The following is a 27,900-nucleotide window of genomic DNA, read 5'->3' as shown; positions in this document are numbered from 1 at the left end:
GTGACACAAATGATCATAGGCGGAATCTTGGGACACTGTGACTCTAGGCACTGAACCCTGGCTATTTCTAAATTATATAGAATATTGCAGCGCTCCAGAGCAGATATATTACATGGTCACCATTACAACAAATGAAACTACAGCATGTTTCAGGTAATAATAATCCCAACGGAGTAAGGCTGTATACACACATCACTTGTGATGCACCAGGGGTCTTTCTTGCCTGAGCTGTGTTCAACCATTGTGAAGGCAGTGTAAGAATTACATTCTCACGTGGATTCTTTTAAGTATATGCCATGGATAAAACAAGCTAGTGTATAAAATATTATATTGCACATCAAACAATATTTTAGTACAAGTTAACCCGTGCATGATACTCATGCATTCTAGTCAAATCAAGCTACTTAAGGTGTTAAAAAGGTTCTTGTCATGTATTTGGGCCATAGCCCAGGCCTCCTCAGGTGAAGAGCGTTACTTCCCGACGCAAGCGCCCTTTTTTAACGTGGTTTTGTCCACATGTCACCACCTCATCATTTTTCTTCATCACCTCATCCTTCATCTTCATCGCCACATCCTTCATCAAGCTACTTAAGGTGTTAAAAACTCCCCACTGTTGCCCCAGGCAACCACCAACCACTCCCAACTGTCACTTCTCCTTCAAGAAATATATAGATCAGTGTATAACTCTGCCCAGCAGGTGGCGCTGCAGCTTGGGTTTTTTTTTCCCACACACGACACTAGGCATTTATATAGTAGATAACTCCAACAGCTCTTAGTTACACCTAAATACTCTAGACCCTATCAGCTAAATCTATTCCTTTCTGCTCTCCTAACTACTATGTTCTATCGTGATCTGGCTGCCTCTTTCTAAAACACTCTCACTTTAGCCCTACACAATACAGCCACCACCTACAGTCTCCAACAATCCAACCTCATCCATGGCACACTAAACGGACCACCCACCTGCAAAAGTACTCCTTCAGTGACACTAAAGGAAATCACTCTCCAAAGCCAACTTTCTCCACTATGAACTCATCGTTTCATCAAACTGCCCTTCTACTTGTCAAGCAAACATACTTTATTTGTCAATTTCTATCCAGTCGTCTATCCTAACACCTTTACCACCTTCAACTCCCTACTCTGCCCACCTGCCACTTTTGCCCTTGCAATCTGTGATTTTGCCCCCTACTTCGACAAAATCAACACAATTTCACAAGATATTTCCTCATGCCTCATCATTCTCTTATACTCCCCAAGCTACGCTCAGATCATTCTCCCCATTAACTGAGGACAAAGTCTTTGTATGCAAATATCTCACCCTACACCTTGCCCCCTTGAGCAATTTTTCTCCCAACTTTTCTGCACCCACTCTCCCTTTGTCTCACTGTCTCTCCTCTCAATTCCTTCTTTGTTCTCTGCAATGGGGGCTCTCCCTCTGACATTATTCAGACACCGCACCCACAAAGATCATCAGTCATTAGCCTCTCACTATTGATAACACAAATGTTGGCCCTTGATTCCCTTCTGTATTCTCTGTGTAAGTTGAATAGCACAACCTTATCACAGCCTATCCTCTAACATAGAGCGTTAAACTAGACCCCTAAACTTGTCCTCACTCTTCCCTATGTTCTGTGCTCCATGGTGGCCCAACTAAAAGGTCTAATACCCGGGGGTTTCCAGGGTTCAGCTCATCTGTGGTTTGGCAGTTAATCTAAGATGCCCTTAAATTGTTCAATGGCATCCCATGATGTGTATCTGAAACTCCTCTTCAGTTGTACAATTTCCTTAGGGATCCACTTGTCCTGTCCTCACTAGCTAAACAAATGTCACAGTTATTTTACAGAATAATTCCCCTGAAATTGCCCCCAGCTGTCACATAAAAGCTCAATAAGGGGGATTCGAATCCAAATAATAGTTGAGAGGAAGAGACAGAGAGAGGCCAAGCTGAGAATAGAATAGAAAAACCCCAAATAAACAAAAACATTTTAATGATGACATTATACAACAACTGGCAGACCTATTAGAAGAACACAAACTCCTTTTAGATTCCTACACTAAACCCATTGTTTACATTTGTGCTTATAGACTTTGGGCCTGAGTTGGATGCGTCCAAAACAAGATATAATGGTGAGTCAGCATAACATTTAAATGTGTCTGCTGCATGAAGATCTGGTTAAAGCGTGTCATGCGACTTAAGCATAATATCAAGTGGTAGTGACATCATCATCATCATTCTCGACTAAAGTATCATATAAATCTGTTTACTCTTCAGCCAATTGTTTTGCAATACATTAAGTTTTTCAGTGGTAATTTTTACAAGAACATTCTATTGTAACAATAAATAACGGTAACATGAAATATCCAGATAAAAAAACAAAACATTCAATACCACCCCCCCCCCTGACACACACACATACATACACACACATACACACACACACACACACACACAATGACACACACACACACACACACACACATTCCCATTTCTTTCCAAGAATTCATATTTTGTAATATCATAAATCTTTTGTTTCACATGCTGTTTCCTCGCTTTTACAGAACCTAACGCAATTACAATAAGAGTATCTCAATGGGATAATTCCTTTTTCTCAATACTACTTAAAGTGTTCCCTATAGGCAGGGTGTACATAAATCCACAGAGTCATGATACATATCTTGGGTGCCATCTACATGGTATGTACAATCCAGGATAAAATTATCCTATCGTCATCTATTTGTCTCCAAAACATTAATATGTGTTCGTAGCACCATTAGAAGGGCTTTAAATTTACCCTTGACGGAGACCACTTGGGACATTTTTGAACATGCTTTGATATATATTTTGCCAGGTGATGTCTGAATGCAAAGTAAGTGGGAGTATGCTATTTATTGCATTTATCATCATAGTTCATGAATAATAACTTTATGTACTGTGATCCAAAATGTTATTGTTTTTAATGATATTTGTTATTTACATCCCAATGAAAAGTTATAGATTTCCAAAATGTCCACCCATTTTGTTAATAATAAATACAACTGTAATATGGAAACGGCTGCCTCTAGTGTCACATCTGTATACCCCTCAATTTCCAAGTTGTTGTTTACTGAGTGATATAAACAATATATATTTAAAGTTAAAGTAAAAGTTATTCAGCAATTTATTCAGGTAAATGTTTCCAAACTATATTACATAGCAAAACTGTATCCCTCGTTACACTGGACCGCACTTGAGATGGCAAGTCACTTCACTTCCCATACAAACACCTTCATTTTATCAATTGTGTATCTGAAAATATCCCTCTTCACTTACATGATTCATAAGGCAAGCCACATGGTTATTCCATAATTAGTCAAATGTAGACCCCCGTCTAAATTTGAAGGATACAGTTTTTCACTGGATATCCTCAAGGCCTTCAGCTTTCTGATAAAGATATATCATACATGCCAACTTCTAAAACTCGTCCCCCAGGAGATCCGGGGCAGAAGTCATGTGACTGAGGGTAGGAGGGGGCGTGGTGATGTCGTCTCGAAATCCATGGCATTGAATGGCGGGGGTGGGATTTAATGACACGATTATGCCCCGTCCCCTCCATTCAATGCCGTGAATATCGGAATATCGGCTAATGCGGGAGGTTTGCCTACTCTTCCGGGAGAGGCAAGTATGAGATATATGATAATACCCAGGGTGTTCTCTTACTCCACTATCTGCTAAAACAAGTGTGGCTGAACTCTAAAAAGTATTATAACTGCAGAATTATGAACAGTTTAGACCAGTGATGGGCAACAGACGGCCCTTTGAGCCTTCACCTGCGGCCCCAGCTCCTTCCTGCTTTATTGTCTGATGTGTCTGTTACAGCTTGTAACACTTGCATAAAATGCCTGCGGATATGTTATTATAGTTATGAGCCTCTTTATTTGATTAAATGTATGATTTTAAATTATTACTGAGATTAAGGATAATGTACGTTACGTTTGAAAGATAAAAGGAAAAAAAAAAAATCTAAAACGGAGCAGTTACAGATGCCTATAGCCTATAGCATGATATATCTTAGTGATGGCCTGCGGTTTATAGCAACACAATATTCTGTTTAAATTGCTGGATTCAAACATGGGAAGTCATAGACATTCAGAGAGTGAATCCTTTTCAATTTAAAACAAGTATCTATAAATGACAATATCCCCAGCATTTAGCAATAAAAATGATTGATAAAATAAATAGATGGAGGAATTACTGACTGGAGTCTTCTTTTTCATCTAAAGGTCCAGTGTCCTACTGGTAATTGTAGATCCCAGCGTTTTGTCTCAATGATAATTGAAGTAGTACAGTGTTATGAATGAATTATGTTTTTTCAATACATATTTTACTGGCACTGGGAGCTTACTGCATAGTGGCACTGGGTATAGATACTGTATAATGGCACTGTGTATAGATACTGTATAACGGTACTGGGTACAGACACTGCATAGAGTGCCTACTGGCACTGGGTACGGATATTGCAACTGGCACTGGGAGCATACTTCATAGTGGCACTGGGTATAGATACTATATAAGGTCACTGGGAGCATACTGCATAGTGGCACTGGGTACAGACACTGTATAATGGCACTGGGAGTGTACTGCATACTGACACTGGGTACAGATACTGGACACAGTCACTGGGATCATACTGCATACTGACACTGGGTACAGATACTGGATACAGTCACTGGGATCATACTGCATACTGACACTGGGTACAGATATTGGACACAGTCACTGGGATCATACTGCATACTGACACTGAGTACAGATACTGCATACAGTCACTGGGATCATACTGCATAGTGACACTGGGTACAGATACTGGATACAGTCACTGGGATCATACTGCATACTGACACTGAGTACAGATACTGGATACAGTCACTGGGATCATACTGCATAGTGACACTGGGTACAGATACTGGACACAGTCACTGGGATCATACTGCATAGTGACACTGGGTACAGATACTGGATACAGTCACTGGGAGCATACTGACACTGGGTACAGATACTGGATACAGTCACTGGGATCATACTGCATACTGACACTGGGTACAGATACTGGACACAGTCACTGGGATCATACTGCATAGTGACACTGGGTACAGATACTGTATACAGTCACTGGGAGCATACTGCATACTGACACTGGGTACAGATACTGTATACTGGCACTGGAAGCATACTGCATAGTGGCACTGGGTACAGATTAGGGATGTGCACCGGCGACTTTTGAGGTCTCGTGTTTTGTGTTTTGGATCCGGATTTTCATTATTTTTGGGGTTCGGATTTGTCTCGCAAAACACTTGACGAAAGGTCTCGGTTCGGATTTAAGGTTTTGGATTCGGATTTTTTTTGAAAAAAACATAAAAAGTTTAAAAATCAAGTTTTTGGGCTTATTTTCACTCCTACGCTATTATTAACCTCAATAACATTCAATAACAAGCATTTCCACTAATTTACAGTGTATTCTGAACACCTCACAATATAGTTATTAGTCCAAAACGTTGCAACGAGGTATCTTTCTGGACTGCGTAGAGGAGTGGTCCCCACAATATATATAATAAGAAAACCATCAACTTGTATGATTCGCAGCAATAAATGTACCTGGACTGCGTAGAGGAGTGGGTCACCACAATATATATAATAAGAAAACCATCAACTTGTATGATTCGCACCAATAAATGTACCTGGACTGCGTAGAGGAGTGGGTCACCACAATATATATTAAAAACCCTGAACTTGTATGATTCGCACCAATAAATGTATCTGGACTGCGTAGAGGAGTGGGTCACCACAATATATATAATAAGAAAACCATCAACTTGTATGATTCGCACCAATAAATGTACCTGGACTGCGTAGAGGAGTGGGTCACCACAATATATATTAAAAACCCTGAACTTGTATGATTCGCAGCAATAAATGTATCTGGACTGCGTAGGGGAGTGGGTCACCACAATATATATAATAAGAAAACCATCAACTTGTATGATTCGCAGCAATAAATGTACCTGGATTGCGTAGAGGAGTGGGTCACCACAATATATATTAAAAACCCTGAACTTGTATGATTCGCAGCAATAAATGTACCTGGACTGCGTAGAGGAGTGGGCACTGGGCACCACAATAAAAAATATATAGAAAACCTTCAACAGGTCAGAATTACACCCAAAAATAGTATCTGGACTGCATAGAGGACTGGCCACTGGCCACCACAATATAATATATAGAAAACCTTCAACAGGTCTGAATTACACACAAAAATAGTATCTGGGCTGCATAGAGGACTGGCCACCACAATATAATATATAGAAAACCTTCAACAGGTCAGAATTACACCCAAAAATAGTATCTGGACTGCGTAGAGTAGTGGGCATTGGGCACCACAATAAAAAATATATAGAAAACCTTCAACAGGTCAGAATTACACCCAAAAATACTATCTGGACTGCATAGAGGACTGGCCACTGGCCACCACAATATAATATATAGAATACCTTCAACAGGTCAGAATTACACCCAAAAATAGTATCTGGACTGCGTAGAGTAGTGGGCACTGGGCACCACAATAAAATATATAAAAAACCTTCAACAGGTCTGCATTACACTGCACATACGGCTGCTCCTCCATCCTCTCCATCATATACATGTTGGAGTTTCAGCGTGTGAAAACCTCTTGTTTTTGATAATGTCAGTGCATTTTGAATATTTTTCAATTTGCCCCACACCACTGAATGTACTTTATCTATGATACGCATCTATCTATCTTGACTGCGTAGTGTGGTGGCCCCGGTACACAATTTGGTACCGAGGCCACAATATAATTAAAATTGTCCCTAAAATTGTCCCTGTTGCAAATATTCGTGCAATGGAGAGTTACTTTTTTATTGAAAGACTCAAGCTTTCAAGTGTAGTGTTTATAAAATATAAACAACAATACAGTAGTTTTAGAGCACGTCAATACCTCTTGTTTTAAATTATGACAGGGCATTTTACTTTTGGTTTAATTTCTTGAATTTGTTTAAATTTGGTTTTACTTTTTGAACATGGCAAACGACTGTTGATTGGTCATATAATGCAAAAAAAAAAGTTCCAAGATGGAATTGTCCTTGGGCCCTCACACCCACCCTTATGTTGTTGAAATAGGACATGCACACTTTAACAAACCAATCATTTCAGCGACAGGGCCTACCAAACAACTTTGGCTGAAATGATTGGTTTGTTTGGGCCCCCACACCAAAAAAGCTATTCATCTCTCCCTGTACAGACTAAACAGGCTCTACTGAGGCAAGATGTCGTCCTCATCCTCAACCTCTGATTCCTCTCCCCCTACAGTGTGTACTTCCTCCTCATCACACATTATCAATTCGTCCCCGCTGGACTCCACAACCACAGGTCCCTCTGTAGTATCTGGAGGGCAGTGCTGTACTTCATTGAGGAATTGATTATTCATTTTTATAAACATCATTTTTTCAACGTTATGAGGAAGCAACCTCCTTCGCCGCTCAAATATTCTCTAATATGTTGTCAGCGTTGTGCCTCTTATTAAAGCCTGTAATACACAATGTTGCCTGCCTTTGCACAAGCAGCCATTTTGTAGTTGCTGCTACTGATGCAGCTGTTGCTGTTGCTGCGGAAGGGGATGCATCTACCCAGTGGGCTGTCACAGTCATATAGTCCTTCGTTTGCCCAGAACCACTTGTCCACATGTCCGTGGTTAAGTGGACAGTGGGTACAACCGCATTTTTTAGAGCACTGAGGACACTTGATCGTACACCGGGCGCACGTCTAACACCAACATTGCAGTTACAGCCGCAGTTATACGCTTTGCAATAGGGTGACTACTATCGTATTTTGTGGTCATGGCAAACGACTGTTGGACGGTCAATTGTTTTGTGAAAGACTTAGCGGTCTTACGACTTCCCCTCTGGGAAGATGACCGACTAACAGCAGCAACAGCAGCAGTGGCAGTAGTAGGCGTACCGCTGCAGGATTCCTCGGATGAATCCCGTATTGAGGAGGACTCAGTCTGGCTGCTGACTTGGGCTGCAGGACTGAATCTGATGGAGATTGTGGAGGAAGTTGACGAGGAGGGTGTTGCTGGTGTGTATCCAACTGGACCACGGGATTTAGGTGTCCCTGTACCGATGAGGGTCCTAGCCCCAGTTCCTGAACTAACCACTGAATTATGAAGGTTATTCAGGTGACGTATAAGGGAGGATGTTCCTAGGTGGGCAAGATCCTTACCCCTGCTTATTTGAGCTTTACATAAGCTACATATGGCCATACATTGGTTGTCTGGATTTGGATAAAAATAACTCCAGACCGAAGAGGTGCATTTTTTGGTCTTCTGACCAGGCATGACGATGGGCTTTTTCATCCCATGGACATCAGCTGTTTCCCCCCCTGGTGCCTCATTTACAATAACCACATCACCATCCTCATCATCAAGTTCCTCCACAGCGCCAGCTACATCATCAATAGGCTCCTCCCGAGCCACCTCTTCCCGTACAGTGATGGGAAGGTCAGGCTTGACAACCACCAACATCCTTGGACTCGCCTTGGGGATTTGTGATAATTTCTCTTTAGATGGCAGAGTTGTTTGCTGTTTTGTTGCTGACAGCATAACTCTCTTCAATTTTTTGTAGGGGGGGGGAGGAGGAGGAGGGCTAAGATCCATGGGTGAAGCTGAACCACTAGTCATGAACACGGGCCAGGGCTTAAGCCGTTCCTTGCCACTCCGTGTCGTAAATGGCATATTGGCAACTTTACGTTTCTCCTCAGATGATTTTAAGTTTCTCTTTTTGCTACTTTTTCTTAACTTGGGCTTTTTGGATTTTACATGCCCGGTACTACGAGATTGGGCATCGGGCTTGGAAGACGACGTTAATGGCATTTCATCGTCTATGTCATGACTAGTGGCAGCAGCTTCAGCATTAGGAGGAAGTGGGTCTTGATCTTTCCCTACTTTATCCTCCAAATTTTGGGTCTCCATTATATGTAGCACAAGATACTGCAGAATGTGTGAACTTGGTAATATTGCAGTACCAATGGACTTATACTGCTGGATTGCTTTTGCAAATTTGGTTATAATTACTTTGTTTTAAAAAAAAATATTTTAATATTTTTTATAACTTTTTTTTGATTTTTTAAAAACTTGGGAATAATGGGGAAATAACTATGCCCTTAGAAGCACAGAGCACAGGACACAGCACCACTGGACTGAACAGGAGACAGCACAGGACCCAGCAGCACTACGGAACTCAGCAGGACAGAGCACAGGACACAGCACCACTGGACTGATACTGCAGAATGTGTGAACTTTGTAATATTGCAGTACCACTGGACTTTTACTGCTGAATGTGTGAACTTGGTAATATTGCAGTACCAATGGGCTTATACTGCAGGATTGGTTGTGCAAATTTTGTGGTAATTAAAAAAAAAATTAATTGGTTTTTGGTATTTTTTTAAATAACTTTTTTTTACTTTTTTAAACACAGGGGAATATTGGGGAAATAACTATGCCCTTAGAAGCACAGAGCACAGGACACAGCACCACTGGACTGAACAGGACACAGCACAGGACCCAGCAGCACCACTGACCTCAGAAGGACAGAGCACAGGACACAGCACCACTGGACTGAGCACAGCACAGCACAGCACAGCACAGCACAGCACAGAACTTAACTGAACAGCACAGAACTTAACTGAACAGCACGAGATATAGCAGGACAGAGGACCACCTAACACACCCTCCCTCTACCCTGATCAATGCCCGAGTGAAGATGGCGGCGACTAGCGGGGAATTTATAGGATCCGAGTATCGCGAGATCCGACAACGGGATTATGAGTCAGAGCCTCAGTTTCAGATTTGAATTTGGCGCCAATACCCGGATCTGTCTCGAATCCGACTCGGATCGGCAACGTTCGGGTGGGCTCGGATTTCAAAAATCCGAGTGCGCTCATCTCTAGTACAGATACTGTATGATGGCACTGGGAGCATACTGAAACTGAGTATAGATACTGGATACGGTCACTGGGAGCATACTGCATACTGACACTGAGTACAGATTTTGGATTCGGTCACTGGGAGCATACTGCATACTGACACTGAGTACAGATACTGGATTCGGTCACTGGAAGCATACTACATAGTGGCACTGGGTACAGATACTGGTTACTGCCACTGGGAACTGATACTGTATACAGTTAGTTGGACGCAAAAAAACAAAAAAGCAGCATTGCAGTACCAAAGGGGCTTTGACCTAAAGGTCTGCAGCGGCGCACAATAATTCCTCTGTTTTGTTTCCAAAATATGATAACATAGCTGGGTAATTTTACAAATACTTGTGTCATTTTTAAAGACAGATTCCCACTCAGTTCAGCAGCCAAAATAAATGAATTCAAATATCTGCAGTAAAAAATAATCACATATGTCATATGATATTTATATATTTCATGAGTAGAATATCTGTTCTATGTCTAAGTCAGGAAACACAGTTCTGTGCTTAAAATAATCCTTATTGTGTTATCTGAGAGATTTTCACAAAACAGGTGGGAAATTACATCTCTTCACTCTGCCGCACTGTCACAACTAATCAGAGACAGCCCCAAAACACTTATTCCAAGGAGATGTGTAACATTCCAGGCTGCTGCCTGAGTTTAGTCAAATTGGCATTTCCATTAGATTGTAATTAAAAATAAGTCATGTGCAATTACTCTTGCAGACATATCAAAGATTAAAAAAACAACAAAATGCAATCAATTGAACATCAAAAAAGTCTGCTCTCCTAGCAGCAAGTGGGATATCTGGGGAGGTCCTGCAGGTTGTGTTTGGATAAAGCATAGCTGTTGCATACACACAGTGGAGTCGGCCATTTTGTGTACAGAACCACATGATTCCTCTAGAAATCAGCGCAATCACTGAGGCATGAAACGTGCGTTTGTAGTGAGGATAGATTCTCATGAAAATTAGTTCAGACCACAGAATGGCTGCCTCCAAGTAGTCAGGTAACACATGTATGCAAAACTCCCAACATCTGAGGAGGTGACAGGGGGCATCAGGGCAGGGGGGGCTCGGGGCAGGGTGGCATGGAAACGTCACGATGGGTGCGTGGTCACACTCCTGGGACGTTCTACTGCTTTTGAAGTGCTAAACTGTCCTGTTTTCCTGGAGTGGCAGTGAACACTTCCCAACTTTCCCACCGGTCGGAACAAAGCTGTCCTGATCAGGATGGTGGGAAAGAGTCCTCAAATCGGGACTGTTCCGCCTAAACCAGGACGGTTGGGAGGTCTGTGCATATAACTGGAAAATGATGGGGCTACAAAGAACAGTGCAGATGACAGATGGAAGAAAATACATGTGGGTGGTGCTGAACAGTAGTTATACCAGAAACACAGTGACAGGAGGTAGTGAAACAGATATGAAAATAGAGGCAGGAAAAGAAGGCAAGATGAGGAGAGAGACAGTTATGACTGACGGAGCATAGGCTAGAAGACATCAGCACACAGACACAGGAAAAGGCATAATGAGTGGTAATTACAGACCACTGTCAGATGCCGTGTGCAGGATACCACAGAGCGGCTACTGCTCTTGTTGCTTGTACAGAGGTTATAACTGAACAGCAAACTGGAAAATAGTAACTAAAGCTTGTTAGTATTCCTCACCAGGCCTCACTAGACTTCTCTTAAAAGACAGGTGATAATCAAGCCTTTAAATGTGTACTACACTGCCACAGACATAAGACAGCAATATCCCCCATCTCCAGGTGACGTGCACTGCGCTCTACTCCCAAGCTACCAATGTTAGATCTGCCTGAGACTTGTGTCTTTCATCTAGTACATCTGAGACTGACACCGAACTGTTCTGTGCAGCTTTTCATAATGCCAGTGCTCTATAGTGCTATAAATAGATATAACCATTGCCTCCTGTATTCTACAGACAATCATCAAGGTCAGCAAAATTCTCATCCACAACAATATACTTAACTCATTCACTGCTAAAAAACCTGCACACAGTCCAACAAACCAATCAGTCTGCATATATTCTGGGTGTTGTATGTATTCTGTATGCAATGCATGATACCTTGTCCATATTAATATGAAATGTTTGTATTATACCTTGACTAGGGCAGAGCATCATACTGCTGTGGTTGTTACTGGAATAGTGGTGGCATTTTGTGGATAAGATAAAGAACCAGTAGGGTAAATAGAAATAAGGATGTCAGGGACCCAGTCTTCTCAGACATAGCTAAACACCCCCAGAATATATGGTATCATAGTTCACCATAGAGTGGCACAATACATCACAGGTCAGCATGTTCACCTCTCCTTTACCTGGCAGCAGGGTGAGGCGATGACCACTGGACTTATTCAGTTCTGATTATGTTATTATGGTAGGAAGGAATAGGCTGAGATCTTGCCAAGAGCACCAAGCTGCTAAAGGCCCCAACTGGCATATCCATAGCCCATACTTGCCCGCTTTCCCAGAATGTCCAGGAGACTATTGAATTCTGGGTAGATCCCCCAGATGCCCGGGAGAGCGGTTCAATCTCCCGCATTCTGCCCACTTCCGAGTGGACGGGAGCCTCCACGGAGCGATTAGCGGTGAATTGCATAATTTTTATTTATTCAAATTTTGCATTGATAATGGTATCAAACTGAATATTATATTGATTTTTTTCTTAAACAGACAAAGATTTCCTTTGTTAATATTTTGGCACATTTTTGGGGAGAGATTATGAGAGATGGTTTGGACAGGAGATGTTCTTCTGATAATTTTAGGTGAGAACCTTGTTTCAGGCAGCTCAGCCCTAGAGTAAGCAGGGACATGCTCATACCTCCCAACTGTCCCAATGTCAGTGGGACAGTCCCAATTTTAGGGCTCTGTGCTGCTGTTCCACCCGGGGACATGTTTGTTCTGCAGGTGGGAATGTTGGGGGAAGGGAGGTATGTAATGGGTAGGCTAGTGCTTTACCGCATTAGGTAGAGCTCTGGGGGTGTGACCACGCCCCCTTGCATCATGGCCATGCCCCCTTTGTGATGTGACCACGCTCCTGTCCCTCTGATGGGGGCAGACACCTGCACCCAGCAATCACTGTTGTATTAGTGTGGTGACTGGTAGTGTGAGTGGAGTAGGAGCAGGAGAGAGAGGGTGTATCCTTACTCATGGTGTCAGTCACTGTGCTCATAATACAGTCATTGTAAAAGGGACATCAGATGATTAATGTGTTTCGTTCTGCAATCAATTATTGCAGGACACAGGTGACTGGTGCATCATGGAGGCAGCATTACATGTGCAGCCTAGTGAGTATCTGGAACATACAGAGAAATTGCGGGTCCTGGTACAGCAACGTCTTGGGGCCCCTTCCGTAGGCACTGAAAAGAGTAGGGCCACACCAGGTTGCTGACTCCACCCACTGCGCAGGCAGTCCAGGCCCCGGTACTTGGTACCTGCTCCCACCCCCTCTCAGCATCCCTGGATACATAAACTGAAGTCACCAAATGACTGTGGCCTAATACCTGCATTTAAATCATTCTTGTCTGTGACTACCCTCATTTTTGGAGCATAAGATGTCATCATCTGTATAGAGCAAACCCTCAGATAACAGGCATCATATAGGGTAGTAGCTCTACATGTCTACACTGGTTGATTGTCATCTCGGCTGTTACAAAACCAAACTTTTTTTAAACCAAGAGAAAAGAGATGAGAGGTAGAGACTTTCCCCATGTTAGGGCAGTCACATCCCCAAACCATCAGTGTGTGCTATATTCTGCAATGGTACATGGAATGAATGATCAGCAACTAGTGAAGTTTAAATGCTCAGAACCTTCTCTGTTCTGAAATAAACTATTAGATTCACTTAATCTACTCACACTAAAGAGCCATATTAGACCTAATTGGTAGCCAATAGTATTGTGTGTGGGCTGAAAAGGGCCCCAGATCCCAATTAACGTCTGATAGAGATTTATCAAAGAATGATCAGGACTGGCCAGCAACGCGGTCAGACGACAGCTGTGATCTGGCTGCTTGTACTGTCATTGTACTGACAGTGTACCCCATCAGATCTGAGTACTGCATTTACCAGAGCTGCTATAGTTGGTCACAGGCGCTCAGATCTGCCTGTGTATGAGAACAATCAGTCTTGTACAGTCTTGTGAAAGATCATCACACAATCAGTGAACAAGAGAATTGCAGGGTAATGGTGAGGGCAGTATAAACTGTTTTTGTTGATGTTATAAATGAAAGCAAATGGGCTCCTCTTTACTGCACACAGTGCAGTGGCGGATCCAGGGGGGGGGGGGGCGATCGCCCCGATCGCCCCCCCTAGCAGGGGCTTGCTGCCGGCGGCTGCACACTATGTGCAGGTCCGTTCGGCAGTGACAGGCAGGGACAGTGTGCTGCCCGTCTGCTCTAGTTGTGTTTTAAACACAATCAGAGCATCCGGGCAGCACACTGTCCCTACCTGTCACTGCTGAACGGACCTGCACATAGTATGCAGCCGCCGGCAGCCTCAGATGTAAAAAAGGGGGCGGGGCCTAAATCGCCCCCCCTAAATCGCCCCGGGTAGAAGAATTCTCTAGATCCGCCCCTGACACAGTGTGTGTATATATGTTATATTTGGAGAGTTTAGTGGTCCTCTGACCCAGTTGTTTCCACATGTTGAAAGTTACAGAAAACCACAACCATTTAAATACAATGGATGTGCTTATGTATGCAAGGTCTGTTGGAGTCAAGCAACCTGATAGATGAAAAAGTACAAAGAATCTCTTTGAAGCTCTGAGTAGCTTGTTGATATCACTTGCTGAAAATATCTCTTGTATGAAATGGACATCAACAATATTACTAATTTATCTTTATTGATATATTAACTGTGAGAACCCTGACATTAGATCACATGTGGTTGCAATCATCCAGCATTTCCTTACAGTATTGTACCATTGCTTCCCCGCAACAGAAAGGACATATGATTACATGATATTTTATAAATAATGAATAAATTCATTGGTAATTTGCACTTTTTACACCATAAGCCTATTGTATTTTTTGGTGGACGGTGGTGTCTGCGCAGGGACAAAATTTTCCACCTTCTACTGGCCAGAGCACAGGTGTTCCTTGCTGAGTGCGGTCTTTTATGCACCCACATGCAAAAATGAGATTGCAGGACGTGATTATTTATAACAGAAAAAGGAGTGAAGAATGTAATCTCTTTATTCCATGAGACATTGTGGTACATTCTACTAATGACAGCTAGAATCTGATTGGTTGCTATAGGCAACACCTTCACTTTTCAAACCCACCGGAAACGCGCAGCTTGATACATTTACCCCCAGGTCTCACCCTATACTTCCAATGGGATGTGATTTGCTCTCTCCACTTTATGTAGGAATGTGCATTTTCAGGAGCACTTCTAACACTGCATTCCGAAGGAGGAATTCAATTGACCGGGTTACTGCCGAAAGTAACGCAGCCCACGCACTATTACTGATATTATGGTAATAGTGCGCGTAATTACCGTTATGAGATGTATTTTAGGAGAAATATGTAAAGGTGTAAATGAATGAAGGGAGGGTCTTCAAGTAAGTAGTAGGTAGGACTTTCTAGTAACATTTTTACTGTGTTTAACATGCACAATTTCAGGTGTACTCACTAACTTGCAAAATTAGGCACAGCTCCCTTTTACAGGGCTGGGCATGCACCTTAAAACACGCTGGGCAGTGGGTTTGCACAAAATAACAATGCAGTTCAGTTCCACATTTTTGGCCTATGTAAATGGGCTTTAGTGAAGAAACCCCTTTTTTGGGATAAAATAAACATGCACCCTATCAATTCAATTTATGTTTACAAACAACTACTATGGTCTTATTCCACCGCTGTCATATGCAGTTATATCATGAGTCCTATAGGTTGCAATATATACTTCAATTTGCAGCTTGTCATAATGTCAGGAGGGCTAATATGAACTCCACACCAGTCAGCTAACAGAGCCAGTACTGAGCTGGATGGCCTCTGGAGATAAAGGATAGCTGTGTTGATGAACATTTAGGGCTATATTTACTAAACTGCGGGTTTGAAAAAGTGCAGATGTTGCCTATAGCAACCAATCAGACTCTAGTTATCATTTATTTAGTACATTCTACAAAATGACAGCTAGAATCCGATTGGTTGCTATAGGCAACATCTCCACTTTTTCAAACCCGCAGTTTAATAAATACACCCCTTAGTCTTATTTGTGTGAAATAGTCACAAAGTAACTGGTTCTAGCATAAACTTAGCACCAATAGAAAAGCAGTTGGACCTGGTTTACATATTACATACATAATGTAAATATAAAGGTAACATCTAAAATATTCCATATCCAATGCCAAAAAATGCCACATATTGGTTTTAATGACTTTAGGAACAAACATTGTCTAACAATGACACATAACCCACGTAAAGGATCAATTTAATCATAAGTGTATGACTAAGCCATTTACTTACACATCTTCCCCAGGTGAGGAAATAGCTGTTTTTGTGACTGTTATTTTAAAACGTTGGTGCTTAATAATAAAAAGCCTGAGAACCCCATAGTGCAATGTAGACATAAGTTAACATGCACAATCATAATCACTGCTGACTCAACATGCACAATACCAAAATATAACATGTATGTACGGAAGTATCTCTGTGTATCAGTATGCCGAGAATTATCACTGCAGCTCAATAAATTATATATATATTATTATTTAAGAAGACAATAGCATTTCATCCCTTCCACAACAATGACATAGGCTGTACTTTGTATACTGAACACATACAATGTCCCCCTCAGTGCCACAAACCAGTATACAGCCTATTTAACCTTACACAAAGACATGATGGATGGTATATATATACCTATTTAATACCTCATTAGAATAAGAGATGGGCATGGAGAACAGGGGAGAATTATGTCTGAATGTCATATATAGCATACAATGTCACAATGGACCCTATGGCTAACACGTGACTATGTAAAAACACAGGAATGGATACCATTAACTTTTTCTTTCCATTCTGGCAGCTATATCTCCCCCATGTTACATAGAATTATTCATATATTTAAATTAAAAAAAAACAAACATTGAAATCTCACGCTGGATATGTCCCCATGTAATATGCACACATTGGTATAATGTGTGTATGTATATATATATATATATATATATATATATATATATATATATATATATATATATATATATAAAACAGCATGAAATGAATACCACAATATATGTGCAGTACAGGTGTATACATGTATATAATACGTGCATGGCTATATATATATATATATATATATATATATATATATATATATATATATATGTGTGTGTGTGTGTGTGTGCTGGGTCTCAGCATATGGCAATAGGTCTAGGTCTGGACACATCAGATAACACGCAGCCTCTACCTGTGTGTCGCCGCTGTCGCACGGATCGCCTCCGCACGGTTCCCCGGGGAGATCGGCTGACACCAGGGGACCGGAGAGAAGAAGGAAGAGCAGACAGTGGAGAGGACCGGGAGACCTCGGGGGAGGCATCAGGGCGGCCTGATGTGCTTGCAGTGTGCGCTCAGTGTCCTCGGTGCTCGGAGTTCCTGGTACCCGCTCCCGGCTCTGGATGCTGCGATCACTGAGCTGCAGCCAGCCGGGTCCTGTTACCATAACAACCCGCTGACTGACAGGAGGGAGGAGAGTGGAGGAGGCGGTAACAGGGCAATAACGGGGGGAGGCAGACGGAGGGTAGAAAGACGGGGGCAGTACATGCAGCAGGACAATGGGAAAATGGTAGATGTGGGGGATCCTTTATCCTCCACTCATAGGAAGGGTTTAGCTGAACAGTGCAATGTGATGAATAATGAGGATAACAGCAGCTGGATCAGTGACAGGGATTGAGTATTGCTAGTGGGAAATACAATATTTATCGCATAGTATCTACCAATGTCAGTAGAATAAATTCCAGCTTAATCATTATTATTATTATTATTATTATTATTATTATTGATTTATATGCGTGGATATAAATATGTACCTTCTCCTTTTGCTAGAGGATATACCTTGCCCAGAAGGTGGGGCTGTAAAGCTATGCTTCAATGCCAGAACAGCTATTCACTCATGAAATTAGCCAGAAGTTGCCCCATGTCCCCATTGGAAAGTCCTTTTCATATTCCAAGTCAATTATCAGGGCCAGATTAAGGTATGTGGGGGCCCCAAGGCAACTAACCTGTGGGGGCCCTGCAAATAAAATTACCTGCAGTCAGATCAAGGCATGCCAGAGACACTCACAGTGACCTGCCAGCCATCACAGTGGGTACCGACCAGAGGGTAACAGATGATCTGACTTCAGCAGTGCTGTAATGCTCAGTCAGCCACACTCTGCTCTCCACACTTAAACAGTGTATGTTTGCATTCCCTCCAAGTGATACATACATATAGTAGCACCATCACTTTTTAACCCTCATATCCCTATCTCTTAATACATTGCATCCAGCACTTCCATACCAGATGGGGAAAAATTGTGTGGGGCTCCCTGATGTGTGGAAGACTCAGGATTTCTGCCCCAGTTGATCCACCCATAACCATGATTAATATTAATCTTTTTGAAGTACCAACACATTAGTGAATGCCGTACATTTAAGGAATGGGACCAGGCTACCCTATGTACTAGATTTCAACAAATTCATCTCTATGTCTTGCACAGGGTATATCTTACACCACTCCGTATATTTAACATAGGTAGGCGATCCTCTGTGGTATGCCCTGTGTCTGGAGACCCTGTGGGCTCCTTTATGCCTATGATATGGGAGTGCACCCGGATATTTAATCTCTGGTCCTCGGTTTGGTACTTCATAAAGGGGTACCCCCTCCCCTTTCTCCTTAATCCTAGGGTGTGCCTGTCTTGTTTGGATCTGGATGATGAGCTGGAAAATGGTGATTCCAAATATGTGTTCAACCTGATCACTTTGGTAAAGGCATTAATAGCTAGATCATGGATGACGGAGTCCCCCTGCGACCCTCCCCCAGGGGAGGGCTGGCAAGGTTCAGATGGGGGGGGAAAGACTCAACTCAGCAGCCTATTTTAAAAGACAAAAAAATGCAGGGGCCCATTGACCCAGCCCAAGGGGGGGGGTAAATGCCCCGCTCAGGGCCGCTCAGTCTTACCGCTATAAGGGCCGGGGGGTAGGCCGGCCGGCCGCCCCCCGAATGCAATATAGTCTGTTTTCACCGGCGGCTGCATCTCATGACACAGGATGCGGCCTCCTCATCAATGACACGGCCGCATCGTGTGTCATGTGATGTGGCCGCCTGTGCGCCCCCTGGGCTGACATCTCCCAGCCTGCGCCTGGCCCCGCTGCCCCTTCCTGTGAGTCCAGGAGTGGGGAGTTCTGGTCAATGTTGTGGTTAGGCATGACCGCCTTATATACAAATGTAGGGGACTGTAAGGAAACGGGGTGCTACTGGACTGATAACTTTTTGTTCACCCGTTTCTCACAGTTTAATGTACTTTTTAATCCTTTGTTCAGTCTAAATATATACTTAGACTGGACATCAGTGTATTATGTGTATTATTATTTCATGTTATTAGGTACATTTTGCCCTTGTTATTAACTGCAATATTGTATGTATTAAAAATAGAAAGAATATTGCCATATTGTGTGAAAATAACAGGACAGCAGAAGTAATTTGGTTTGTGTTAGCTAAGGTAATTACCATTTGTCTCAAATGTCTATTGTCATGAGGTGTGGCTTAGATCTGGTTTGTAATCAGAACAATGTCTAAGTGACTTGACATAGCTAGCTGGCAGCCCACGTTAATTAGCTAGGTCAACAGGTACTCTGAGAGGTAATTAGGTTAGAACTTCTGGATGATATGCAATGTGCCTCCACAGTAATATACTGGCTGAAATAGCATTGGGAAATGTATTAATATGTAATATAAATGTTATTGTATCAAAATGTATCACAGACTCAGATTGTGTAATGTTGCAGATATAATGTGTCAAATGTCTTATTGTTTCACGAAAGCGTGAAGTGTCATACCTTGATGTTATATTGTAACCTTGTGTTTAGTATATCCAGCCAAAAAGCTAAATGAGTCATGCCATTCCATTGTATAATCAAGGTAACAGACAGTATGTCTAACAGTTAAAGTATCCACTAATAGACCTCTGCTAAAAGGGGGAAGATTAAGACACTTGACTCTACTCCTTGTGTATACAGCCAAAAATATAAGGAGAGGAGAATGCCAGGAGAGCTAGTCTAGCTTGGAGGATCCTGGTGTACAAGACATCAGTGAAAAGGACTCTGGGCAGGCATTGTAGTGCTGCTGGAGGAAACCCTACCCAGACAGGGTCTGTGTGAGCCAGTTTCCCAATTTGAGCGACATAGTAACTGTCTAGCCAAACTGTGGTAATATTGCAGGAGGACAAGACTCTGTGAGAGACTGAGATTATTACTTTGGAGTACTGACTGCAAGAGTCTGCTGGAGGATACATGCTACCATTTACCCTATATCTTGTGAACGTCTTGTGGTGTTGTGCTGTCATAATAAAGCCTTGTTTTGGACATACTCTGGTCTACTCAAGTGAGTTAAATCCCACAGAGGGTAACTGCCATCCCAGCTAAGGGTGGTATCCTCACAGGGAGCCACGTAGAAATTGGTCCAGACTCAGCCTCGTGGTGGCTGTTGGTGATATTTTGGCCCTCTAGGATGTCTGGTCCTGTAGAGAACTTACCTACTTTTCCTGTTGTCTGGTAGGGTTCTAGATCTTATATCTGCATTGTGTTGTGAATGCTTTGGTTCTGTCACAAACTTAATAATATGCATATTTTGTATCAAAGTCATTCTTTTTCAATAGTCTTACAAGGTTATGCAATTTTACTGGTCAGAGGAATGTGCATGTGCTATATCAATGTCCTCAATTTTGTTCTCTCCCAGTTGTCGAGTCATTTTGTTTGTAGGCAGGGCCCGATTAAGGGTTCAGCCTGCCCTAGGCTAATACGCTCATAGTGCCCCCTTACCTTCCACACCAGGCTAGTACGCAGTAGGTAAAAATTCTGCCTTTATTTAAAATCTGGTTTCCTTCACTCTCCCCCTACCAATGTTTATGTTCTCGTGTTTTTCAAAATTCATTGACTATAGCCTTTACCATTGGAATACGTTTACTACATTTACCTTTCAGGTTTTCTTTTTACTGTGGAGAACAACTATTCTCTAATATTTTAAAATTAATTTCAGTTTATACCTGTTACAATTTTGCGCCCCCCCAAAAACCTTGCGTCCTAGGCTGCAGCCTTGTCAGCCTATTGGATAATCGGGCCCTGTTTGTAGGTTGTGTTGATTTGTTTTGGAAAAATCTTTTATAAAGACAGAAGATAAGGACGACCATAGTAAAATGACATTACAAACTAAGAAATATATTATCCTTTATTTACATACCACCAAAATATCTTTCAGAGCTACACAGTCAGGGAGAACATGGTAAATATACAGTATCATGATTAACAATACAGTAACAAGCAATGAGACAGAAGGTCAGAGGGCAGTGATCTGAGTTGTATCGTTAATTAAGCTATCTTGTTAACACCGTGCAGGGCTGCCAATATTTAGCTTGAGGGGCTAGAAGGTGTAAGTGGTCCATTGTACAATAGAATGTATTACCATGGTCATACTATTAGTATGATACTAATAAGCTATTATAAGAAGAACTAGAGACAGAGCAAGTCGTTTTGAGCCAGCAACTCTGTCCTCCTACAGGTAACAGTGGATGTGAAAATCTCTCCTGGAGTTTTGTGGTCATATCTGATGTTTGACTGCTGCTATTAAAACCAAATAAATAGCCAGATAGACACGTAGATGGTAGTGCATTGCTTGGTGTACTTGTTAGTGAAACAAATAATTCCTGCCTCTGCTCAGTGCCGGCATTTATCTTTAAAAAAATAGGAACAAAGGCCCTTCTATTTCCTGTACATTGATCAATGTATGCTACAAAGGTGTTCCCTTTAAGTTAGGCCATATGTAAAATTCCACCTCAAGTTCCGCATTGAGAAGCTAATGTTTGGTGTAACCCTGTAAAATATATTTCCTCTCCTAGTAAATCCAGATTTTAATACAATTCCTGGATTGCTCATAGACAGATCAGTGACTTCAGCAGACTTTTACCTCCTTTACACAACATATTATTAAATATTGACCAAAGTATTTCTGTTGTGCGAAAATACTCTATTTGCGGTATACACAATGCAGTTCCACTATCTTTGAGAGATGCCATTATAGAAGTAAAAGTTTACCGACATGGTAGAAATGATTTAAATCTGTATAAAATATCACATATTGACTTTTCTTACATGGAGTTTTAACATATATTAAGGTTTGTTCACTTTCTATTGTACAAGATAAAATTGAGCACAAATAATACATTGAAAAGTGTTGTATATTTTTTGTTGTATATTGAGCGCATCCTTGAAAATGTCCCTGAATGTTTTTCATATATATATTGTAAGTCAACAAAACAATCTGAATCTTTAAACCAAACATCACATCACAAATTACAGACAAAAGAGTGGGAGGGAAATAAAGAACAAAAACAAATCTAACCATTTCAGTTAGAGGGTCTGCCAGATGAAGCCACCAGAGAAACAGTGTGTTAAATTACAAGGGGCATATTAAATTAGCAGCGGAGTGCCTCCGGAACGGTCGTGCAGGCATTCCGCACCAATGTAACATCACAGATTTCTATTTGTCCCCCATAGAGGTGCGAGGAGAAAGATGTGATGTTGAGGTCTCGTAGTACCTGCAAATGTGTGCAGCCATGATGTTCAGAGTAACATCATGGCTAATTAATCATACCCCAAGTGTGAATTATAAGGATATGAAGAAGATGGGGCAGAGCCAATGGGTTAATCGACCATCAGTCTCTGGCTGTGTCTCTCAGTCTCTGGCTGTGTTGAACTATTGCTGCTCCAGCACCGCTATTGACATCTCCGGTGTACTTCATCGTGACAGCTCCAGTTCTCTCATCGCTACCACTCAGAGCCGCTACTGCACTTGTTACTCTTCAGCTGTTACTACGAGTTACCCCCGCTACTTCAGTCTGCTCTCAGTCTCTGGTTGTGTTGAACTATTGCTGCTCCAGTACCGCTATTACCATCTCCAGAGTACTTCTATGTGACAGCCTCAGTTCTCTCATCGCTACCACTCAGAGCCGCTACTGCACTTGTGACTCATCAGCTGTTACCACTGGTTACCTCCGCTACTCCAGTCTGCTCTCAGTCTCTGGTTGTGTTGAACTATTGCTGTTCCTGTACTTCCATTACCATCTCCAGAGTACTTCTATGTGACAGCCTCAGTTCTCTCATTGCTGCCGCCCATAGCCGCAACTACCTCTATGACTCATCAGTGTCACGCTGTAGGCCTATGAAGGCTGAAGAGAAATAGACACTAACCGGTATTAGCGCAACTGGTCCAACAGGCGCGGAGTCTAACGTGCCCCTGGTGTTCACCAGGGACCCTCGCAAGGAGGTTTGGACTTTGCAGCAGAGAGCACGCAGGTCGCGGTCCTATTAGCCAGTTACCAGTGTAGCGTAGAGAGGTCAGACGGTTCCGGGTCACAGCAATCAGGGATATCAGGTACAAAAGGGAAATCCAGTAGAGTAGTCGCCAAGCCGAAGTCACGGTACAGAATGGGTCACACAGAGGAAGAGGATGGTCGCCAAGCCGAAGTCACAGTACAGAATGGGTCACACAGAGGAAGAGGATGGTCGCCAATCCGGGGTCACAACAGTAAACAGGTAGCAGGATACTCAGGAACAACAACGGAGTGTGGAAGCCAGGAACACTGGTGGTGAACCTGTTACTCTGGCACCCTAATGGTGCCAGAGACAGGTTTAATAGAGGCTAGGGTAAGCTGATTGGCGGGCAGGAGGAGGCGGTATTCATAGGAGCAGCGGCATTCCGTTGCCTAGCAAAGGAACGGGGAACAGGGCGCATGCGCCCGAAGAACCCGGAAGTGGAGTCCCGGACCGCCGACAGGAAGGTCAGACGTCCGTTCCCCGTCTGACAGGGGATCAGCGGGGACGGCGTCTGACAGTAGCCCCTCCTCTCCTCCCTCTCGGAGAAGGATTTACTCTCTTCAGGAATTTTGCAAGGAGACGAGGAGCATGAAGGTCGGCTTCAGAGACCCACGATCTCTCCTCAGGACTGTAGCCCTTCCAGTGTACTAGATACTGGGGTTTGCGGTGGAAGAGACGTCTCTTCAGAATCCTCTCGATTTCAAATTCATCACCTAAAGATGTTTTAACAGGTGGAGGAGGAGCAGGTTCCGTGAAGAATTAGTTGAGAATCAGCGGTTTTAGTAGTGAAATATGAAATGTGTTATGGATCTTGAGAGACAGAGAGGTAATGAAAGCTTGAAGGAAACCGGATTGATTACTTGTGCTATGGAAAAGGGACCAATGAACTTAGGAGCCAATTTCATGGATGGGACTTGAAGTCGAAGGTTGCGCGTAGACAACCAAACACGGTCTCCTACCCTCAGGACTGGAGCAACTCTTCTATGAAGATCAGCCGCTTTCTTCTGTCTCTGTACTGAAGTAGACAGTGCTTCTTTGGTTTGAGACCAGATTTGAGAGAAGTCATGGATGAGAGTATCAGCCGCTGGTACTAGAGAAGAGGGAGTTTCGGATAAGAAAGGAGGAGTGGGATGTCTGCCGTAGATAATGAAAAATGGAGAACGACCAGAGGAGGAATGTAAAAGAATGTTGTGGGCGAATTCGGCCCAATATAGAAGATCATTCCATGACGTTTGATGATCAGAAGCAAAACACCGTAGGAAACACTCCAAGTCCTGATTCACTCGTTCTGTTTGTCCGTTAGTTTGGGGGTGATATCCGGAGGAAAATTTGAGACTGACTCCGATCTTATTACAAAAAGCTCTCCAGAACTTAGCGACAATTTGTACTCCTCTTTCAGAGATGATCTCGAGGACATCCATGAAGACGGAAGATGTTCTTTAGAAACAACTCTGCGAGTTTAGGGGCTGAAGGGAGACCTTTACAAGGAGTGAAGTGTGACATTTTTGAAAAGCGGTCTACCATGACCCAGATGGTATTGTAGCCATTGCTCAAAGGGAGATGGGTGATGAAGTCCATTGTAATGCTGGTCCAGGGAGAATCCGGAATAGGCAGAGGAAGGAGAAGACCAGGAGGACTTTGTCTTGGCACCTTATGACGTGCACAAACCGAACATGCAGATACGAATTTTTGAACATCTGAAGCCAGTTTAGGCCACCAATAGTATCTGGAGAGGAATTCCTTGGTTCTCTTGCAACCGGCATGGCCGGCAAATTTGGACTCGTGAGCCCAACATAATAGTTTAGAGCGGAGATGAGGTTCCACAAATGAACACCCCGGAGGGGGAGAGGTCGCTGAAGAATTGGTAATGGCCACTATTTGCGTTGGATTTAGAATCATTTTTTTGTCTAAACAAGTGAGAATACCAGTATTATCAAAGGACCTGGAGAGAGAGCATCGGCCTTGGAGTTTTTGGAACCGGGACGGAAGGTAAGAATGGGTTGGAACCTGGCAAAGAAGAGAGACCAGCAAGCTTGACGGGGGTTAAGACATTGTGCCTCCTGGAGATAAGTAAGATTTTTATGATCTGTCATTACCGTGACGGGATGTAAGGCACCCTCTAGTAAGTGGCGCCACTCCTCAAGGGCAATCTTAATGAGCAGTAATTCCTTGTCACCGATTCCATAATTTAGTTCAGTGCTAGAGAATTTCTTAGACAGGAATCCACAAGTCTCTAATGTTCCTGAAGAAGATCTCTGGGAAAGTATTGCTCTAATTCCAACCGAAGAAGCGTCCACCTCAATGAAAAACGGTCTCCCCTGATCTGGCTGTTTTAGTATAGGGGCAGAAAGAAATGCTTCTTTAAGAGTCTTGAAAGCCAATATGGCTTCGACAGGCCATGGTTTGCTGCAGGCAACTTTTCGAGTTAAAGCTGTAATAGGACAAATAATGGACGAAAAGCCTTTAATGAACTGCCGGTAATAATTGGCAAAGCCGATAAAGCGTTGGGTAGCTTTGAGACCAATAGGTAATGGCCAGTTGACAATGGCCTCCACTTTCTGCGGATCCATCAGCAGGCCGGTGCCTGAAACTATGTACCCTAGAAATGGAACTTGTGAACGCTCAAAAAGGCATTTCTCCAGTTTACAATATAAGGAATGTTTCCGGAGACGAGAAAGAACAGTCTTGACATGAAGACGATGGGCATGTAAATCAGATGAAAATATCAAAATATCGTCCAGGTAGACAATCACGAATTGATACAGAAGGTCCCTGAAGATCTCGTTGACAAAATCTTGAAAAACTGCTGGGGCATTGCAAAGTCCAAACGGCATCACTAAGTACTCATAGTGCCCGTCACGGGTGTTAAATGCCGTCTTCCACTCATCGCCCTTCCGAATGCGGATCAAGTTATAGGCCCCTCTGAGATCTAATTTAGAGAAGATCTTGGCTCCTCTGATCCGATCGAACAGTTCTGTAATTAAGGGGAGCGGATAGCGGTTTTTGATGGTAATATCATTAAGACGGCGGTAGTCTATGCAAGGTCTTAATGAACCGTCTTTTTTTTTTTTTACAAAAAAGAATCCAGCTCCTGCTGGCAAGGTAGACTTTCTGATAAATCCTCTTTGAAGGTTGTCTGAGATATATAAAGACATCGCCTTGGTCTCGGGGAGAGCCAGGGGATAGACTCTACCTTTGGGATTGGTTTTGCCGGGAATTAGCTCAATGGGACAATCCCATGCTCGGTGTGGAGGGAGAGTCTCTGCAGCGGTCTTGCTAAACACATCAATGAAATCTAAATACGGCTCTGGTAGTTTGAGGTGAGAGTCCAGAGAGAGACAAGGAAGTTGGTTAGGAGGGAGTATTTTCGAGAGACATTGATCGAAACATGAAGAACCCCAGGAGGTAACTTGAGCGTGAGCCCAATCGAATTGTGGTGAATGTTTTCTGAGCCATGGTAACCCTAAAATGATGGAGTTAACGGACTGTGGGATAACCAGGAACTGAATCCACTCTTGATGGAGAACCCCTACCTGCAACTGGACTGGAGCAGTAGTGTCAGTGATGGAACCGTTGCTGACACGGTTACCGTCAACTGCAGTAAGAACCAAGGGTTGCGGCAATGGAGTGCAGGGTATGTGAAGCTTAGACACCAGAGTGGCAGAGATGAAGTTTCCTGCAGATCCGGAATCCACAAATGCAGAACAACTTAGGGAGGAATCCGAGAATTTGAGGGTGACAGGCATCAGAAAACTGTTATGTTTGGAAGGAGAGGGAGAATGGAGGCAGGAACCTAGAACAACCTCCCTGGTGTTGCCTAGGCGGTGAAGTTTTCCGGCCTCTTGGGACAAGAAGATAGCAGATGGCCAGATTCTCCACAGTAAAGACACAGACGGTTCTTGATCCTGCGTTCCCTCTCATCCTGTGACAGGCGAGAGCGTCCAATTTGCATTGGCTCTTCCGCCGGGAGAGCTGGGGATTGAAAACGAGGAGCCAAACGTACAGTGCGACGACCTTGGACCTTCTGCTGAGAACGCTCTTGAAGGCGAATATCTACCTTGACACACAGAGAGACCAAGTAGTCAAGCTTGGACGAAAGGTCTTGAGAAGCCAGGGCGTCCTTGATAGGATCTGACAGGCCTTGCCAATAGGTGGCGGTGAGAGCTTCATCATTCCAGCCTAATTCTGAGGCTAAGGTACGAAACTGAACAGCGTATTGGCCTGCAGTTAAGGAGCCTTGGCGAAGAGCTAACAAACTGGATGCAGCCGAAGACACTCGACCAGG

At 43.0% G+C, this 27,900-nt stretch overlaps 1 protein-coding gene across 1 annotated transcript in view; it reads right to left on the bottom strand.

The window, feature by feature from the left end:
• Positions 1–17,765, bottom strand: part of DNER (delta/notch like EGF repeat containing) — a 175,377-nt gene extending 157,612 nt beyond the window's left edge. Inside the window, exon 1 of the mRNA XM_075201649.1 lies at positions 17,458–17,765. Coding sequence (XP_075057750.1) covers positions 17,458–17,709 — 252 coding nt within the window. The 5' untranslated portion in view covers positions 17,710–17,765. The remainder of the gene's footprint in view (positions 1–17,457) is intronic.
• Positions 17,766–27,900: the final 10,135 nt, after the last annotated feature.

The sequence above is a fragment of the Mixophyes fleayi genome, chromosome 3 (assembly GCF_038048845.1).
Source record: "Mixophyes fleayi isolate aMixFle1 chromosome 3, aMixFle1.hap1, whole genome shotgun sequence".
Classification (NCBI taxonomy): domain Eukaryota; kingdom Metazoa; phylum Chordata; class Amphibia; order Anura; family Limnodynastidae; genus Mixophyes; species Mixophyes fleayi.
This window is presented reverse-complemented; position numbering and strand designations above follow the sequence as displayed.